The sequence below is a fragment of the Sapajus apella genome, unplaced genomic scaffold, assembly GCF_009761245.1.
Source record: "Sapajus apella isolate SASKATOON/1434 unplaced genomic scaffold, GSC_monkey_1.0 scaffold3, whole genome shotgun sequence".
Lineage (NCBI taxonomy): Eukaryota > Metazoa > Chordata > Mammalia > Primates > Cebidae > Sapajus > Sapajus apella.
The window spans coordinates 65,840,553-65,855,904 of NW_022436943.1; the positions used below are offsets into that span (position 1 = coordinate 65,840,553).

The 15,352-nt window shown below is 61.4% G+C and overlaps 1 protein-coding gene across 6 annotated transcripts; it reads left to right on the forward strand.

Annotated features, from left to right (window-relative positions):
* The first annotated feature begins 5,456 nt into the window (after nucleotides 1–5,456).
* Nucleotides 5,457–14,558, forward strand: GLI4 (GLI family zinc finger 4). Of its 6 annotated transcripts, XM_032254958.1 has the most exons (6): nucleotides 5,462–5,560; nucleotides 5,869–6,074; nucleotides 6,465–6,567; nucleotides 7,437–7,597; nucleotides 12,425–12,523; nucleotides 13,550–14,558. In XM_032254958.1, exons 4-6 carry the CDS (start codon nucleotides 7,474–7,476, stop codon nucleotides 14,449–14,451), a joined length of 1,125 nt encoding a protein of 374 aa, XP_032110849.1. In that variant the 5' UTR covers nucleotides 5,462–5,560; nucleotides 5,869–6,074; nucleotides 6,465–6,567; nucleotides 7,437–7,473; the 3' UTR covers nucleotides 14,452–14,558. The 6 variants fall into 6 exon arrangements, with proteins under 6 accessions (XP_032110830.1, XP_032110868.1, XP_032110849.1 ...); XM_032254930.1 differs by lacking the exon at nucleotides 6,465–6,567; XM_032254966.1 differs by lacking the exon at nucleotides 6,465–6,567 and having other exon boundaries at nucleotides 12,434–12,523.
* Nucleotides 14,559–15,352: the final 794 nt, after the last annotated feature.

Sequence of the window (15,352 nt, forward strand, 5' to 3'; positions counted from 1 at the left end):
CCGCTGAGTCCGTCCATCCCTGTCTGTCCTCTTGTTCACCACCCTCCCCCGCCTGGTCTTCCAAACAAGCCCCAGGCCACTCAGACCTCTGCCCGTGCGCCTCCTGCCCAGTGTGCCCCTCTTGCCTTCTGCCGCCTCCCCTCCCTCCTTCCTGCTCCCACCCCATCTCTCCCTGATGCTGCCCCTTAGAGAAGCCTTCTTGAACCTTAAGCTTAAGTGCTCCTCTGAGCCCCTAGTCTCCAGGTGTGATCTAGGAAAAGCTCTCAACCCTCATACTCCATTGGCTCCGGGGCTCTGACCAGCCCTCCTGCCAGGAAAGCTTTGTCTCTAGGGACCACTAGAGACAAGGGCACTGCCTGTCCAGATAGCACCCAACGCCAGCAGCACTGGCTGGAGCAGGCCAGGCCTGTGCAGGTATCTGATCGGGCACTGAATTCCCTGATCTCAACAAAAGAAGCCTACGGAGGCCTTTTCTAATTCACAGCCCAAGAGGGCAGGCAACGGGCCTGGGGGGCTTTGGGTCAACTCCCACAGCTTAAGGCCAGGGGCTCTGGGGTTGTTTGGGCTCGAACCCCCATCCCCCAGCATAAGGAATACCAGCTCATTATTGCAGTGAGTGCCCAACAGAGCCCTGCTGGAGGCGAGGAGCCGGAACCTGCAGCCGCAGCAGACCCGGCTGCTGGCTCTGGGCTGATTATATCAGCGGGCCCGCACTCCCTCCAGAGCCCTGCCCATCACCTTCACACCTCCCTGGTGGGGAAGCAGGTTCTTCCCCTCAGATCACACCTATTCGCTTCTCCCTTCACTCCTGTGAGCCAGCCAGGATGAGGATCTGTCCAAGGGTCCTGGGGAGTGAGGCGCCCCATGGCTCCTCATGGGTCAGCCGACATGGATGGCAGCTTCAGTGACTCACGTCCTGTGATTCGCTGGATGCGGGGGGAGCTGGTGACAGCAGCCTGTGTGTGACAGAACGTCAAGAACTGTATACAGACACACAGCTGCCCCCAAAATTGAGTGCACAGCCCAGTGCACTAAGTGCGCACAGCGCGGTGCAATGCGGCTGCAGCCTGTGACCGAGTCAGTTGCGCCGTCTGCCGCTCTCCTGGTGTAGGCTCTGTGTCCATTTGCACCGCTGTAAAGCAAGACCTGTGGCTGGGCCAGTTACAGAGAAAAGAGGCACCAGGTGCGGCAGCTCATGCCGGTTATCCCAGCACTTCGGGAGGCCGAGGTGGGTGGATCACCTGAGGTCAGGTGCAGGGCTGTTGGCCCCACAGGGTCATGGGGTGTCCCTTATGCTGTGCTGAGGTGCAGGATCTGAGAAGTAGAAACAGGACACTGAAGAACTGGAGAAGAGCATCTGGACTCGGGGGGCCACGCCACCTATGAGCAGAGACAGGCGAGGCCCCGAACACTCAGAAGCATCTGCATTTATTAGGTACGAGCAGGGGGCAGGGTCGTGAGAGAGGTCATCATCTATAGGCTTAGTGATAGGGCATACATAATCACAATCACGTGCGTCACAAGCAAGGGGGCCACCCCATTATGTCACCTGGGCAGAGACGTGGGCTGTGCACAGTAGGGGGCTGTGCCGTGCGCAGTAGTAGAGGGTCATCTACAGAAAAGGGGTCCACCCCCAGTAGGTCACCGAGGCAAGGAGGTGGGCTGTGTGCAACAGGTGTCGTGCGCAACACTTCTTATCTGGGGTTTGGAGCCTTCAAAGGGTTTCTAACCGAAGGATACTGTAAGCCAATGCAGTGGGAGCTGACAGACACTTAAGATATTTATGGGAGGATGATTTGAGCTAGCACAGAAGTGAGAAGACTGACAGGGTGTCCAGCCACCGTGACTGGTCACACAGAGGGGTTCTTCTCCCTCGGTTACTTCCAGGATCTCAGGCCTGAGGTCTACTTTCCACAGGAACTGGATGCGAGGTGCTACAGCTCCTCTATCAGGAGGAGAGGCTCCTGCTCCAAGCCTGCCATACAGCGTGTGCCCTTTCAGGCAGGGACACCACCGCCTGAGTCTTTGGTTCTCGTCCTGGTCTGCCTGTTTTCCCATGTACTGCTTCTGTTCTGTAACTGCTCTAGGCATTCCTCCTACTACAGACTACTATGTGGTTCTATGGAAGGATTCTGTAAGTCAGCACTAAATGTGTCGGTACAGCTCCGACTACATCCGTTATATGATTATTTAGAAAGATTATATGTAACTAAGCATGATTATATATACATAAGCTAGATATAGTAAGCAGTGAGTTATTACATGATTATATAGAAAGATTATATGGAACTAAGCATGATTATATATAAGGTAGATATAGTGATGATTATATATAAGGTAGATATAGTAAGCAGTGGGTTATACTTCAGGCACTAATTGTGCCTGGGGTCTGCACAGTTCTCCTTCCTCGGTGCCCATGGAGGGTGTTACCCACAAGAGAGCAGCCCGCAGCTCCCACATGCTCTGTTCGCACTGGCAGTCTTGGCTTTTCTTCTGTGATTCCATTTTATTTTATTGTGTGTGTAAATATGTGTGTGTGTGTGTGTGTGTGTGTGTGTGTGTGTGTATTTGAGACAGAGTCTTGCTCTGTCACCCAGGCTGGAGCGCAGTGGCATGATCTCAACTCACTGAAACTTCTACCTCCTGAGTTCAAGCAATTCTCCTGCCTCAGCCTCCTGAGTAGCTGGGATTACAGCAAAGGGTCCGTTCCCATTAGGTCATCGAGGCAAGGGTCGTGTGCAGTAAGGGGTCCACCCCCATTAGGTCACCGAGGCATGGAGGTGGGCCGTGCACAGTGAAGAGGCTGCAGTGGGCACTACCTCTATCTATGGGCATACTACTTCTAAGAAGATCTATAGGAGGACACTTAAGTCACACAGCAGTGACAGAGCTGTCAGGGTTACCGCCACCTGCCGGCAGCTTCCAGTGAATTCTATAGGGGAATGCTTTTTGAGGGAGCACAGGACCAAGAGCTGATAAAGTTCAGTCACCAAGGTGTGATTATCCAGAGGGGTTTTGAGCCCTCAGATGCTTGAGGGATTGCCAGTCTGAGGGCAGCCCTCCACAAGAACTGGAGCAAGGTCCTACAACTCCTTTATCAGGAGGAATGGCTCTCGCCCCAAGCCTGCCATACAGCGGGTATCTTTAGGATACTGAATGCTGCCGCCTGGGCCATGGATTCTTGTCCTGGTATAACTGTTTGCCCTTAAATCATGCTCTGCACTGTGTCTGCTCCAGACATTCCTCTGACTATAAGCTGCTTATTCCTTAATTCATGCTCTGTACTGTGTCTGCTCTAGACACTCCTCCGATTATGAACTAACATATATATGGAAATAACTGAGCGGCAAGACTATAAACTGAGATATTCTTCAGATCTTAATTGTGCCAGGATATTGCTTAGCTCTCCTTCCTCGATGCCTATATGGTGGGTTACCCACAAGAACTCATCACCAAAGGGAGGGCACCCAGCCACGCATGAGGGATTCCCCCCATGACCCAAACATTTCCCACCCACCCCAACATCAGGGATCACATTCCCACAGGAGATTTGCAGGGGCTCACCTCCAAACAGTATCAGGTATAGTTCTAGTTCTCTTTTCTTTTTTTTTTTTTTTTTTTTTTGAAACACAGTCTCTGTCACCCAGGCTGGAGTACAATGATACAATCTCGGCTCACTGCAATCTCTGTCTCCTGGGTTCAAGTGATTCTCCTGCCTCAGCCTCCTGGGTAGCTGGGATTACAGGCATGCACCACCACGCCCAGCTAATTTTGTATTTTTGTAGAGATGGGGTTTCACCATGTTGACCACGCTGGCTTTGAACTCCTGACCTTGTGATCCACCCACCTCGGACTCCCAAAGTGCTGGAATGACAGGCGTGAGCCTCCGCAGCTGGCCAGATGCAGTGCTGGTTCCTCAGGCTGTTCCAGGCTGGGGCTCTTACGACAAGACCGCTGCGAGCGCGCAGGCACAGACTTCCCCACGAACATCAGTTTCCACCCAAGAGTGACACACTCAGTCCTATGGTAGGTTTGCTTAGAACTTTTTTTTTTTTTTCTCTGAAACCAAGTTGTTGCTCTTGTTGCCCAGGCTGAAGGGCAGTGGTGTGATCTGAGCTCACTGCAACCTCCGCCTCCTGGGTTCAAGTGATTCTCCTGCCTCAGCCTCCCGAGTACCTGGGATTACAGGCGTGCACCACCATGCCCGGCTAATTTTGTATTTTTAGTAGAGATGGGTTTCTCCATGTTGGTCAGGCTGGTCTTGAACTCCCAGGTGATCTTGAACCTCACGTGATCCACCTGCCTCGGCCTCCCAGAGTGCTGGAATTACAGGTGTGAGCCACCGCACCCGGCCCTACTCATAGCTTCTTAAGAAACTGCCAAGCCGATTTCCAGAACGGCAGCACCACCTTGTCTTCCCACCAGTGATGTCCAGAGTTCCGGCTGCTCCGAGACCTTGGCGATGCTTGGCCCTTAGCAGTTTTTACCTGAGCCACCTGGCAGCTGTGCCAGGCACCCACCTCGCCGCTGGCTGGCCCTTCCCTGGCAGCCATCTCTTCCCGAGCCTACTGCTCTCCCCAGCTCCTGTCCAAGCCGTCACCTCGGCCCAGCATCTTCTGCACCCCATCGACCTGGGGGCTCCTTCTCTGCTCACACAGCCCTGAGCGCCCACCCTGGCACCAGGCAGCTGCTGCCCATCTGCAGGCTGCCCGCCCTCTGTTCCCGCGCCCCTCCAGCTTGGGCGTCTCCTGGCCTCGGCTCTCTGCACCTCTGCTCAAACGGGGCAAAGAACCCTCCCCCGGCCGTTTATTTTTCCCAGAAAGAAGTGACCATTTTTTCTTTTCGGGTCGGAAGCACAGGACTGAGGGAGACACTGGCTGAACAAGAGGAAAATGAGGAAGCAGCCCGTGGAGGGACTTTGGGGAACCCGGGGACGCCCCTGGAGGGCAGGCAGATTCGGGGGCGCCGGGGCCCCCGCGAGGGGAACGGGGGGTCGCGCGTCTGGCAGCGGTTCCCGGCGGCTGGTGGCCATCGCGGCGGACACATCCCGAGCAGGGAACCCGGGAGGGCGGCGGGGTGGCCTCGCGAGCTGAACGTGGAAGCGCCTGCAGCCGAGAACTCCGGGGCCTGCCGTGCACGGAGGGGCCGCGGGCAGCGTGGGGACCGCGCCGGCAGCTCCCGAAGCCCGGGCCTGGGCGCGCGCACGAGCGCCGGGCCCCCAGCTGGCTCCCGGCGCTGCAGGGCGGGCGTCAGGAACAGAGCTCCGCTGCCCCGGCCACCCACGCAGCGCCGCTCCCCGCGCCCCGGCGCTCTGCAGGCGCGGGCGGGATCCGGGCCCGCGTGGACGCGGAAGCCACGCTCGGGCGCGGCCCACGAGGGGCGGGGCGGGGAGGGGCGGGGCGGGGCCTCCTCTTGGCTCCCGGCCCCGCCCCCACGCGGCCACCGAGGCTTGCGGTCCTCCCGAGTCCCAGAGCGCCCCGGAAGTGCGCGCCGGCCGGGCGGAGTGGGGCGGGGCCGGGCACTTCCGGCCGGCGCGCGGCGGCTTCCTCCCGCTCGGAAGGTGAGTGGGCGCGGGCGGCGGCGGCGGCGGTGGCGGCTCCGGGCGCCCGGAAGCAGCCCAGTCCGAGCTCGCGCACCGTTCTCCGCGGTGCAGCCCCGCCCAGCCGGGCAGTGCCGCCCTTGCAGCCGCCGCTTGCCGTGACCTTGGCCTCGGGCCGGTCCCGGGGAGCGGGGTGGGCTTCTGAGGGTGGTCGCGGGGCAGCAGCGGACCCCCCCAGCCCACTGGCCGTGGCGGTCGCGGGTGTCCGTTCTCAGAGCGCCTTTCCCAGGCACCCGGTGAAGGTAGCTGTCGTCGTCCCCATTCTGCAGATGGGAAACTGAGGCCCGGAGGTCCCGCCACTCGGGAGCGTGGAGCAGCCGGACCCCAGCGCAGCACCGCCGGGCAGACGCGCTCTGCGCCGAGCTCCCGGCGATCGGGCCCGCTCCCCCGCGGCTGGGAACCGAGGGGCGGAGATGCTTCCCCCGGGCCGCTGGCAGGAGTGCCCCCTCCGCCTTCAGCCTGGAGCTCAGAGTTTGTGCGTCCGTGGTGGCAAAGGGGCGTCTACCCTGTGACGGCCGCCTCCGCCCAGTCCTGGGGGCCCAGCCAGGGTCGGGGTGATCTAGCAGGCCCTTTTACCAGATGTCCCCAAAAGTTGGCCAAGTAACTTGAGATGTGACTTCAGGGTGGAGGACCTGCGCCCAGAGTCACGCCTGCAGCCCCACCCTGTGTCCACTTCCCCTGGCGGCCCGACCCTTCCCACCATTAGGGGATGGAGGCTGGCCCAGTGGCCGGGCACTGGGGTGGCGGCCGTGTGGGAACTGCCTCTCCCACTTCCTCCAGGCAGGCACTGTCTGCTGTCCTTAGATCTGAGTCTCCGTTAACTTTTGTCCGTTCTTCCCGTTCCTTTCTTCACTCCCTGCCCCAGATAAGGAGTTCCTACTCTAGCACCGTGTGAAAGAAAAGTCACTTCTCACACTGGACTCAAGCCATTTTTGCAAACCAAACTAAGAAATATCTTGGAGCCCTGAGTGAGTCTCCCAGTGCTGCGGCAGGGCTGGGCGAGAGGTACCAGCCTGCAGCCTCTGAGGACTCTGTTAGTGTCTGAGGAAGAGGGTTCCCCTGTCTGGAAATGCCTCCCCTCTGCTGTTCAGGAAAAGCCTTGCTAAGATTTTCTCCAAAACACTCATGCGCCAGCAGGCATATTTCGGTTTTCAGCCCTCCCACAGGCCAGAGCAACTGAGGTTTTTCTGGAAGACTCCATCTGCCTTTCTCTGGGGGAGGGGTGACGCCATGGGTTGGAAGGAGATGCCAGAGCCTATGCTGGGACAGGAGCTTTGCTTCAGCAGGTCTGCTGTGCTGCCCAGGCAGTGGCCACTTCCTAAGAGTTCCTTCCAAAGCTGTTTTTTTTTTTTTTCTTTTGAGATTTACTCTTATCACCCAGGCTGGAGTACAACGGCAGGATCTCAGCCCACTACACCCTCCACCTGGGCTCAAGTGGCTCTCCTTCCTCAGCCTCCCAAGTAGCTGGGATTACAGGCACCTGCAACTGTGCCTGGCTTATTTTTGTATTTTTAGTAGAGATGGGGTTTTACCATTTAGCCAGGCTGGTCTTGAACTCCAGACTTTGTGATCCACCTGCCTCGGCCTCCCTAAGTGCTGGGATTTCAGGTGTGAGCCACTGCGCCCAGCCACTCAGAGTTATTCCTTACTGGATAAACGTGCCAAGTCCCCAGACTGCCAGAAACACCAGGCCTGTGTGTGCCTGTGGGTTCACCCTCCGTCCTTGCTCCTCCTGGAGTGGAGGAGCCTTCGTCTCCCCTGGGAGCTGGCATGCTGCCTCCTGCACTGCCCCACATTCTCTCCACCCCTCATCTGCCATGCTTTTCGTTTTCCCCAGGTCCCAGGTGTGACACCTTCAGCAGGTCTCAGGGAAGATGGCAGCCCCAGGGGACATTCCAGAGTCCCCCTCTGTCCCATCCCCTGTCAGTCTTTCATCACCAGGGACACCGGGAGCCCAGCACCACGAGCCTCGACTTCTCCTCCGTGGGCATCAACATGGTACTCACCCGCCTGCCGTGTGCCCTCCGCCCTGCATCCCCTGTCCACGTCTCTTGCCCCGTCTCCTTCTGACCTGCCACTCTGGCTGGCTAAGAGGTGCCTCCAGACAGACACCTGTGTAGCTCTTTGAGCAGCTGAGGCTCCCACACCCTCAGGCTGGGGCTGGGCACGGATCGGATCGGGTTGGGTTGGGGCTGGGGCTCTGGCTTCCTAGGCATGGCTCCCCCCATTCTGTTTGTTTCCTGAGTTGGGGTATAGGAGGGAAAGTGACCTCAAAATCTGGGTCCAGCATGTCCGGGAGCAAGGTGTCTTCCCTCGGAGTCTTTGTCATGCAGAAATGGAGCGGCCATAGTCCCTGCCAAGCTGGTTTGGGTGTCATCACCGCTGGCCTTGCTCCACCTCCAATGGGGTGGCCTCATGGTCACATGGCAGGCTCTGGAAGTTGAGGTGTGGGGGAGTCCCAGCCCTGTGGTACCCGGGCTCTGTTCCCTCTCAGAGGTCAGCGACCCTGAGACTCCATCTCTGCTGTGTGTCCCACAGGAGGCCTGGCCTACAGCCCCATGGCCCAACCCAGCACCTGAGCTGCTGACAGCAGGGGCAAGGCCCCACATAGGTCAGGCCTGGAGAGCCAGTGCCTGGCCCAGGAACAGGGGCAGCCTGGCACAAGGCTCTCCCTCTTGGGGAGTTGGGGTCCTGGTGGCTGAAGGGACCGCTGAGGCTTGTGGAGAGCAGCTGCGCTGCATGGGGCCCTCAGGTGGGCACTCAGATGGGGACAGAGAGGCCAGGGGGCTCCCCCGGGGAGCCAGGACCAGGGTGAGTTGGAGGAACAGGGAGCCAGCTGGCTTGGGATCCACTCCCCCAAGGAGCAGAAGCCTGCAGGCATGCCATCTCTGCTGCTGTGTCCTGAGCAGCTCCCCAAGGACTGCGAGGAGACCGGGAAGAGGCGCCCACGGGCTGCCTGTCCTGGCCAGGGGCTACCTGGAAGGATCCCAGGCCACCACAGCACACGCTGTGCCAGGCCATGGCTGGGCCCCCACCCATGCCCCCAAGGACTGTGCCCCTCATCCCTCGCTCAGTCAGAATCTCAGGGCCGCACTTGGCATCTCATGTCACCTGTAGACAGCTGAGGGGAGTCCTCCAGTCCTGTTACCAGTGGGGACATGGAAGCCCAAAGGCTGGCAGAATTCACTCTGCATCCATCTGACTCAGCCCACGCCCTGGCAACCCCCCTGGGTCGGGCGAGATGTGGCTCCTCTAGGGGGCCTGTGTGAGTGAGGACAGCCCAGCAGATCATCTTGGGGCAGTACAGGACACAGGCTGAGGGGGACTGCAGTCCGGGTTCTGCAGGATAAGAAGCTGATGCCCAGGCAGAGGCTGGGCCTAGGGCTCGTGGAGGGGCTGGGGCCAGGCCCCCTGAGCATGCAGGGCTGCACTACCCCCGGCCCTGTCTCCACCAGCCATGGGCAGCCTGGCCCAGAAAACTAGGCATGGGTCGCCACCTCCACAGGCCTGGAAGCCTCCTGGGCACTGGAGCCACAGCCCAGTGCCCTGAAACCCCCAGGGTTCTGCCTCGAAGGAGGGAGTGGGGGCTGCACCCACAGCTTCCACCCTCCCCTGCTGTGCCGGAAACAGGACACAGGTGTGGCTGCTTCCCCGCAGGAGGAGATTGTGACAGAGGCACAGTGGGGCCTGGGAAGGCTGGCAGGTAACCAGAGCAAATGAGGGGTGACCCCCGTGTAGAGAGAACGGGGCCAGGCCTCGGCGATGGGCGGCTCCTGTCCCAACTTCCAAGCAGTCAGTGAAGGCAGGAGCTGCCTCTGGGAGTTTCCAGCTTCCTCTGCTCTCTGGGAATGCCCGGGGCCACAGATTCGTGAGCCAGGGATACCTTGGTGTTTCTGGAACTTGCTCAGGGCCGTTCCACCAGTTAGGGGCCAAGCCAGAACTTGGAGCCGCAGCCTCCCGATGGCCAGGCGAAGTCTGCAGTGGCTAGACCAAGGTTCCCCGGGGCTGCCCAGGCACACGTCACCTCAGCAGCCTCTGGCTGCACTGCTGGGCACCAGGCTGTGAGGTGTCGGGGAGCAGGGCAGGTCCCAAGGAGGAGCCATTTGTCAGCGGGGAGGGTAGTGAAGGGCATGGGGAGTGGCAGGGTGAGCTTCTCTGCAGTGCCTCCTGCCGTCATGAAGCTGGGGTCCCACAGCTTGAGGCCATGACCTAGCCCAAGTCTCACAGCAGCAAGACCAGGCAGCTGGGAATGGGCCACAGTTCCTCATCTCCCAGGACCTCTGTGGTCCCCATGGAGACACAGATCAGGAGCTGGGCTTGGGGACAGAGGATCCCAGCACAGCTCCTAGGAACTGTGTTGTGCCCAAGGCCACGCCTACCAGAGCCAAAGCTGCCTGAGCGAGTTCTGGAAGGTTTGCCTAGGAGTCCTGCAGGTGGAAGGGCAGTCTGTGGGCAGGAGGACGTGATGGAGGGGAGCTTGTAGCCCTGTGGGGGTTACTGAGTGCACAGCCTGGCAGGGAGGAGCCCATGGGCAGGGCAGGGTCACCCCGAGACAGACACAGCATCTTTCCACATGGAGTGCTTAGCCCTGGCACCAGAGAGCTGGACTCTAGGTACTCACTGACCACCCCCAGCTATGTGAGCGCCTAGCTTGCTCCTCTAATTCACCCTGGTCCGGGCCCAGGCACACAGCACTCACTGTGCCATCTCATATACAAAGAAAAGCCTTTGCAGCCAGGAAAGCAGCCGCCTCCTGCCTGTCCCTGGACATGCACAGCCACCTCACTTCCACATGGAAGACCAGCCCCAGCAGGTGGGCAGTCCTGGTGCTGTTTCAGTTCAGGCCACACTGTCCCTGTGTCCCAGCACAACAGTGGGAGGGCACTGGTCAGGTGAGGGGTCAGTGAAAGCAAGGCGAGATACTTCACACAGAGCCAACAGGGTGGGGAGCAGGGTCTGGCTGTGCACCTTGTGGAGACCTGGCAGGTGGCAGGTGACAGCTCTGCAGAAACGGCCCGAATGTGGGCAGGTGTCAGGAGCCAGGGTTAGGCAGTGGAGTGACGGTGATCCATACTGTGTGCGGCCTGCCCCGACCCTAGGCCAGCCCCCATCCTCCTCTAGAGAAGGGTCTAGGAAGTGCTTTGACCTGCCTGAACATGGCAGGTTCCCAGGGAGCTGAGCGCCATCCTTAGCTCATTCTGAAGCAGGGTGGAGACAGTGCACACCGGCTGGCATTGTCTGTCTCCGGGCACCCCGCAGGCGGCAGCAGCTTTGATGTGCTTCCTATCTTGGCGATGTCACTGGCCCTCTTAAAGTGATGGCCCGGGGAACATTCTACCTGTCAATGCCAAGGCATGGCCCCAGGAACAAAGCTGGAATGGCAGGTCACTTTCTCAGAGTCCTGCTAGGTACCCTCCAGTGGCATCCCACCCCCCACAGGAGCACGGTGGCTAGAGTCTGCCCTGCATTGGCCATCTGTGGAATAAGCCAGCTATCTCCCCTGGCTGCCAGGGAAGGGTGACATGGTGGCCATGAGCTGGGGATGATGGTCACAGCCCAGAAAGCCCAGTGCCCCGGGCCTGTCCCCACACTGGGGAGCGTATCTGAAAGGCCCAAAGGTGGTTTTGGACCCCCCATATCCTGCTTCAGGACAGCCAAGCAGTTCTGGACCCTCGGCTCAAGGAAGGAAGGTGGCGCAGCCGCCCCCACCTGCTGAACATCCCAGCCCTTCCTGGCTCTGGAGTGGCACAACCCATGTTGGGCCTCACCTCACTCCTCAGCCTGGGCTCAGAGGGTCACCCCACGGCAGCCAGGCTGGAGAGGCCCGTGAAAGGCTCACAGCCAGGCACTGTGTTGTGAACCAGAGGGGGACGGGAGCCTCTGCCCACACCAGCCCTGTGTCCTTCTGTGCCCATCTCTGCATTGCCATTGCTGGGGGCACCCGGACTCCGCCTGGTGGGGCAGAGCCACTCTCCCTGCTGTGGGCAGAGGACAGATGCACCAGGGTGGCACAGCACTGAGGAGACAGGTGAGACCCCAAACAGGCCTGGGCCCTGTGGCGTCTGAAGAGCTGCCCACTGGCCTCAGGCAGCGGAGCCATGTCTTACAGGTGGTGCCCGCGCCCCTCCCTCCTGTGTCTGTGCCCTCTGAGTGTTAAGGCTGTGCCCCCCTGCCACCTCCAAGTCTTGGCTGTGAGGAGGGTCTTGGTCCTGGGTGCCCAAGCCTGGTGTGCCTGGGGGAAAGGGGCTCTCGGATGGGCCCAGCCTATTCCTCAGTGTCCACCTGAGGAATCGGGCCAGTGCAGCGGGCCGGCTGGAAACAGCTGCCTGCACTGGGGCTGGCTGCTCGGCAGGGACAGCGGGGAGACCCGGAGGGACAGAGAAGTGGCCTGGGGCTGAGGCGGGGAGGCTCTGTGAGGCACCAGTGTGGGAGTCCGCAGGGCCAGCCCTCTGAGAGGCCGCTCCAGAGCAGCATTGTGCGGTGGTGGGATGGGGAGGGAAGGCCACAGCCTGCCAAGGTGACAAAGCCGCCCTGGGCTGCAGGAGAACTGCTTTGAAGCTGCCCCGGGTTTTGGCTCTGCTTACTGGGCTGAAGGGGAATGAGCTCCCAATGCTGGGCCCTGGAGGAGGAGGCTCTTGAGCCGAGCTGGGAAGGAAGGTAAAGGGCATTCATGGTCAAAGAAGCCTGAGAGTGGGCGCAGGCGGGGCTGACCTGCTGCTGGGGAGACCAGGAGGTGTGCTGTGTCCGTGCCACAGCCCAGGAGCAAGTGGCGGTCAGAAGAGTGGGGGCAGTGGTCCGGAGGGTGGAGGTGAGCCCAGCCTCCCTGCCCCCCAGGCTCCAGCCCTGAGGTGCTCTCCCAGCCATCTGACCTGGATCTCCAAGACATAGAGGAAGTGGAGATGGGCAGAGACACCTTCTGGCCCGGTAAGTCAGCAGAACTGGGTTAACCAGGTAACTGAGGGACCACAGTCTGCACGTGGCACCCCCAGTGCTGGCACCATCCCCTGCCTGGGGCCCTTTCCCTTCCCTTCCCTGGCACCAGCTCACCTCTGTTCCCAGGCCCCCTCCCCCACTCTAAAGCCAGTCCAGTCACTGAAGTTTCCCAAGGTGGTGACTGCAGCCCATGGCCACCTGCCCCAGTGGCCTCAGGTGGACACAGGCAGGAACTCCTCCCTCCCCTCCACGTGCTTCAGGCTGGGGCCTCTGGCTCAGGGCACCACTGTCCCCCCAGATCCACCAGACAGTTATTTGGGTTCCCTCCTACTTCGTCCCCCAGATGGCCTCACCTCAGCCTGGCTGGAGCTGTCAGTCCAGGTCCTCCGCACCTCCCCCATGAGAAGCCCTCTGGGTTCCCCCAGGTGATGTTAGTGCTGTGGCTGGATTTAACACATCTGGGCGGCCCTGGGGTGGGGAGCAGGTGTCTGAGATCAGGTCCATGGAAGGAGAACCTGGGCCAGAGAATTGCCTGGGAAGCTCCTGGGGTGGGTATGGGAGCTGGGTGGCAGGGCACTTGCCACCGAGGCCTGGGCAGCCCTGTGAGGAGCTGTGCCCATACGGACCACAGCCTCAGTGAGGGCTTTGGGCAGCCTCTGGAGCCCCCCAGGTTCCGGGTCCTCACCAGCACTCAGTGCTCTCTCCTAGCTGAGAGGGCGACCCCACCCACGGTCTGTTGCCACTGTGGCTCCCGTGCACTTGCACAGCCACTGAGTGACTGTGGGTGGTCCCAGCAGCCGTGGGTAACACTGCAACAACCCCCGCCCAAATGTTTATGACAGCCCTTCTGCGCACGGCGTTCTGAGCCCCTGCCTGCTTGTCTCCCATCCACTGGGGGCCCGGCCCCTCCCTGTCCCCTCTGAGCCCCCTGCCCAGCTCTGCTCACCCCGTTCCCGTCCCTCCGTGTCACGGTGGGGGCACGCTGGTACTATTCGCCTCTGCTGTTTCTCATTTCAGACTCCGAGCCAGAGCCGGCCCCACGCTGTCCCGGCCCGCGGGCCCCTGACGCGGGGACGGGCGGAGCGCTGCGCAGCCTACTGAGGAGCCTTCCCCGCAGGGCCCGGTGCGGCGCAGGCCTCGAGCCCGAGTCCAGCGCGGAGCGGCCGGCGGGCCAGACCCCCGGAGCCGTCCCCTGCCCCCAGCCGCGGGGCGCCTGGCGCGTGACGCTCGTGCCACAGGCAGCAGCCGGGCCCGAGGACACACCGGAGCGGGCCGCCGAGCTGGGAGTCACCTTCGGCCGGAACCGGCAGGGCGGCGCGCGGGGGGCCAAGCCGCACAGGTGCGAGGCCTGCGGCAAGAGCTTCAAGTACAACTCGCTGCTGCTGAAGCACCAGCGCATCCACACGGGCGAGAAGCCCTACGCCTGCCACGAGTGCGGCAAGCGCTTCCGCGGCTGGTCCGGCTTCATCCAGCACCACCGCATCCACACGGGCGAGAAGCCGTACGAGTGCGGCCAGTGCGGCCGCGCCTTCAGCCACAGCTCGCACTTCACGCAGCACCTGCGCATCCACAACGGCGAGAAGCCCTACAAGTGCGGGGAGTGCGGCCAGGCCTTCAGCCAGAGCTCCAACCTGGTGCGCCACCAGCGGCTGCACACAGGCGAGAAGCCCTACGCCTGCAGCCAGTGCGGCAAGGCCTTCATCTGGAGTTCCGTGCTCATCGAGCACCAGCGCATCCACACGGGCGAGAAGCCCTACGAGTGCGCCGACTGCGGCAAGGCCTTCCGCGGCCGCTCGCACTTCTTCCGGCACCTGCGGACCCACACCGGCGAAAAGCCCTTCGCGTGTGGCGCCTGCGGCAAGGCCTTCGGCCAGAGCTCGCAGCTCATCCAGCACCAGCGGGTGCACTACCGCGAGTAGCCGGGCGGGGGCTCGGGGCAAGGTCTCCTGCCTCCCCGCCTCCTCCGTGGGCACTGCCCAGCACCGCATGCCGCGTGTCCAGAATAAATTCTTTTTGATTGTTGGAAGCGGGAGCCGGCACCTGCCTGGGCGAGGCCTTGGGGCAGCTTCCCATCCCCGAGGACCCGCTGCAGGATTCGGGTGATAGGGCTGCTCCACCAACCTACCACAAAGGGCCACGGGTCCCTGGGGCCTGGCGGGCGGCCCAAGGATCCTAGGGGAGGGTCTGAGGCCTGGGGGTGTCCTGACTTCCCAGAGACCAGTAGTCTGGCCTGCCTGACGCTGACACCCCCTCATCAACGTGGGGGGTGCGCCCAGAGCAGGGGGTGAGAACAGGGCCCGCCTAGAGGCACCCACAGGCCTGGCCAGGCTTCCTATCTGATACCTGGGCGAGGCCTCTCTGGCAGTTCGGTTCCCTTGTGTATTTGGGAGGCCTCTGCTTCTGCCCAATGCCCCAGGGTCTTCACCACACGCCCTGTCAGCTCTACTGCCTCCTCCCCCAGCCTCCACTCAGTGGGGCCCGCTGGGCAGCAGTGGCCTGGGCCACCTCTGCACCAGCCCCTTGCCCTGGGGCGTGGGGTCCAGGGTGTTCAGGTCTTGACAGGTGTGGGCTGGTACTGCCGGACCCTCTTCAGAGCTGCTGAGACACTGCTCCTGGGCAGGGGAGTCTGAGACACACAGCCCTGGGAGAGCTCAGCTGGGGGTGGCCACAAAGTGCTGAGTGCCAGTGCCTGTACCCTCCAGGACAGCTGGCGGGCCCCACCGTGGGTTGAGGAGTTGCCTGGCCCCTCCAAGACTGCCCGTTTCCAGGTGTCGCCTGCTGTGACTCGTCCAGAACCCTGGGCCTGGCCCCCAGGTGTGC

What these genes read in the sequence shown, in the direction of transcription:
- GLI4 (XM_032254939.1), top strand. Translation starts at nt 7,474, where the DNA reads ATGGCAGCCCCAGGGGACATTCCAGAGTCCCCCTCTGTCCCATCCCCT. An exon ending in CCTCCGTGGGCATCAACATG is followed by an intron (nt 7,598 to 12,424) that starts GTACTCACCCGC and finishes CCCAGCCTCCCT; the next exon opens with GCCCCCCAGGCTCCAGCCCT. An exon ending in CAGAGACACCTTCTGGCCCG is followed by an intron (nt 12,524 to 13,549) that starts GTAAGTCAGCAG and finishes TTCTCATTTCAG; the next exon opens with ACTCCGAGCCAGAGCCGGCC.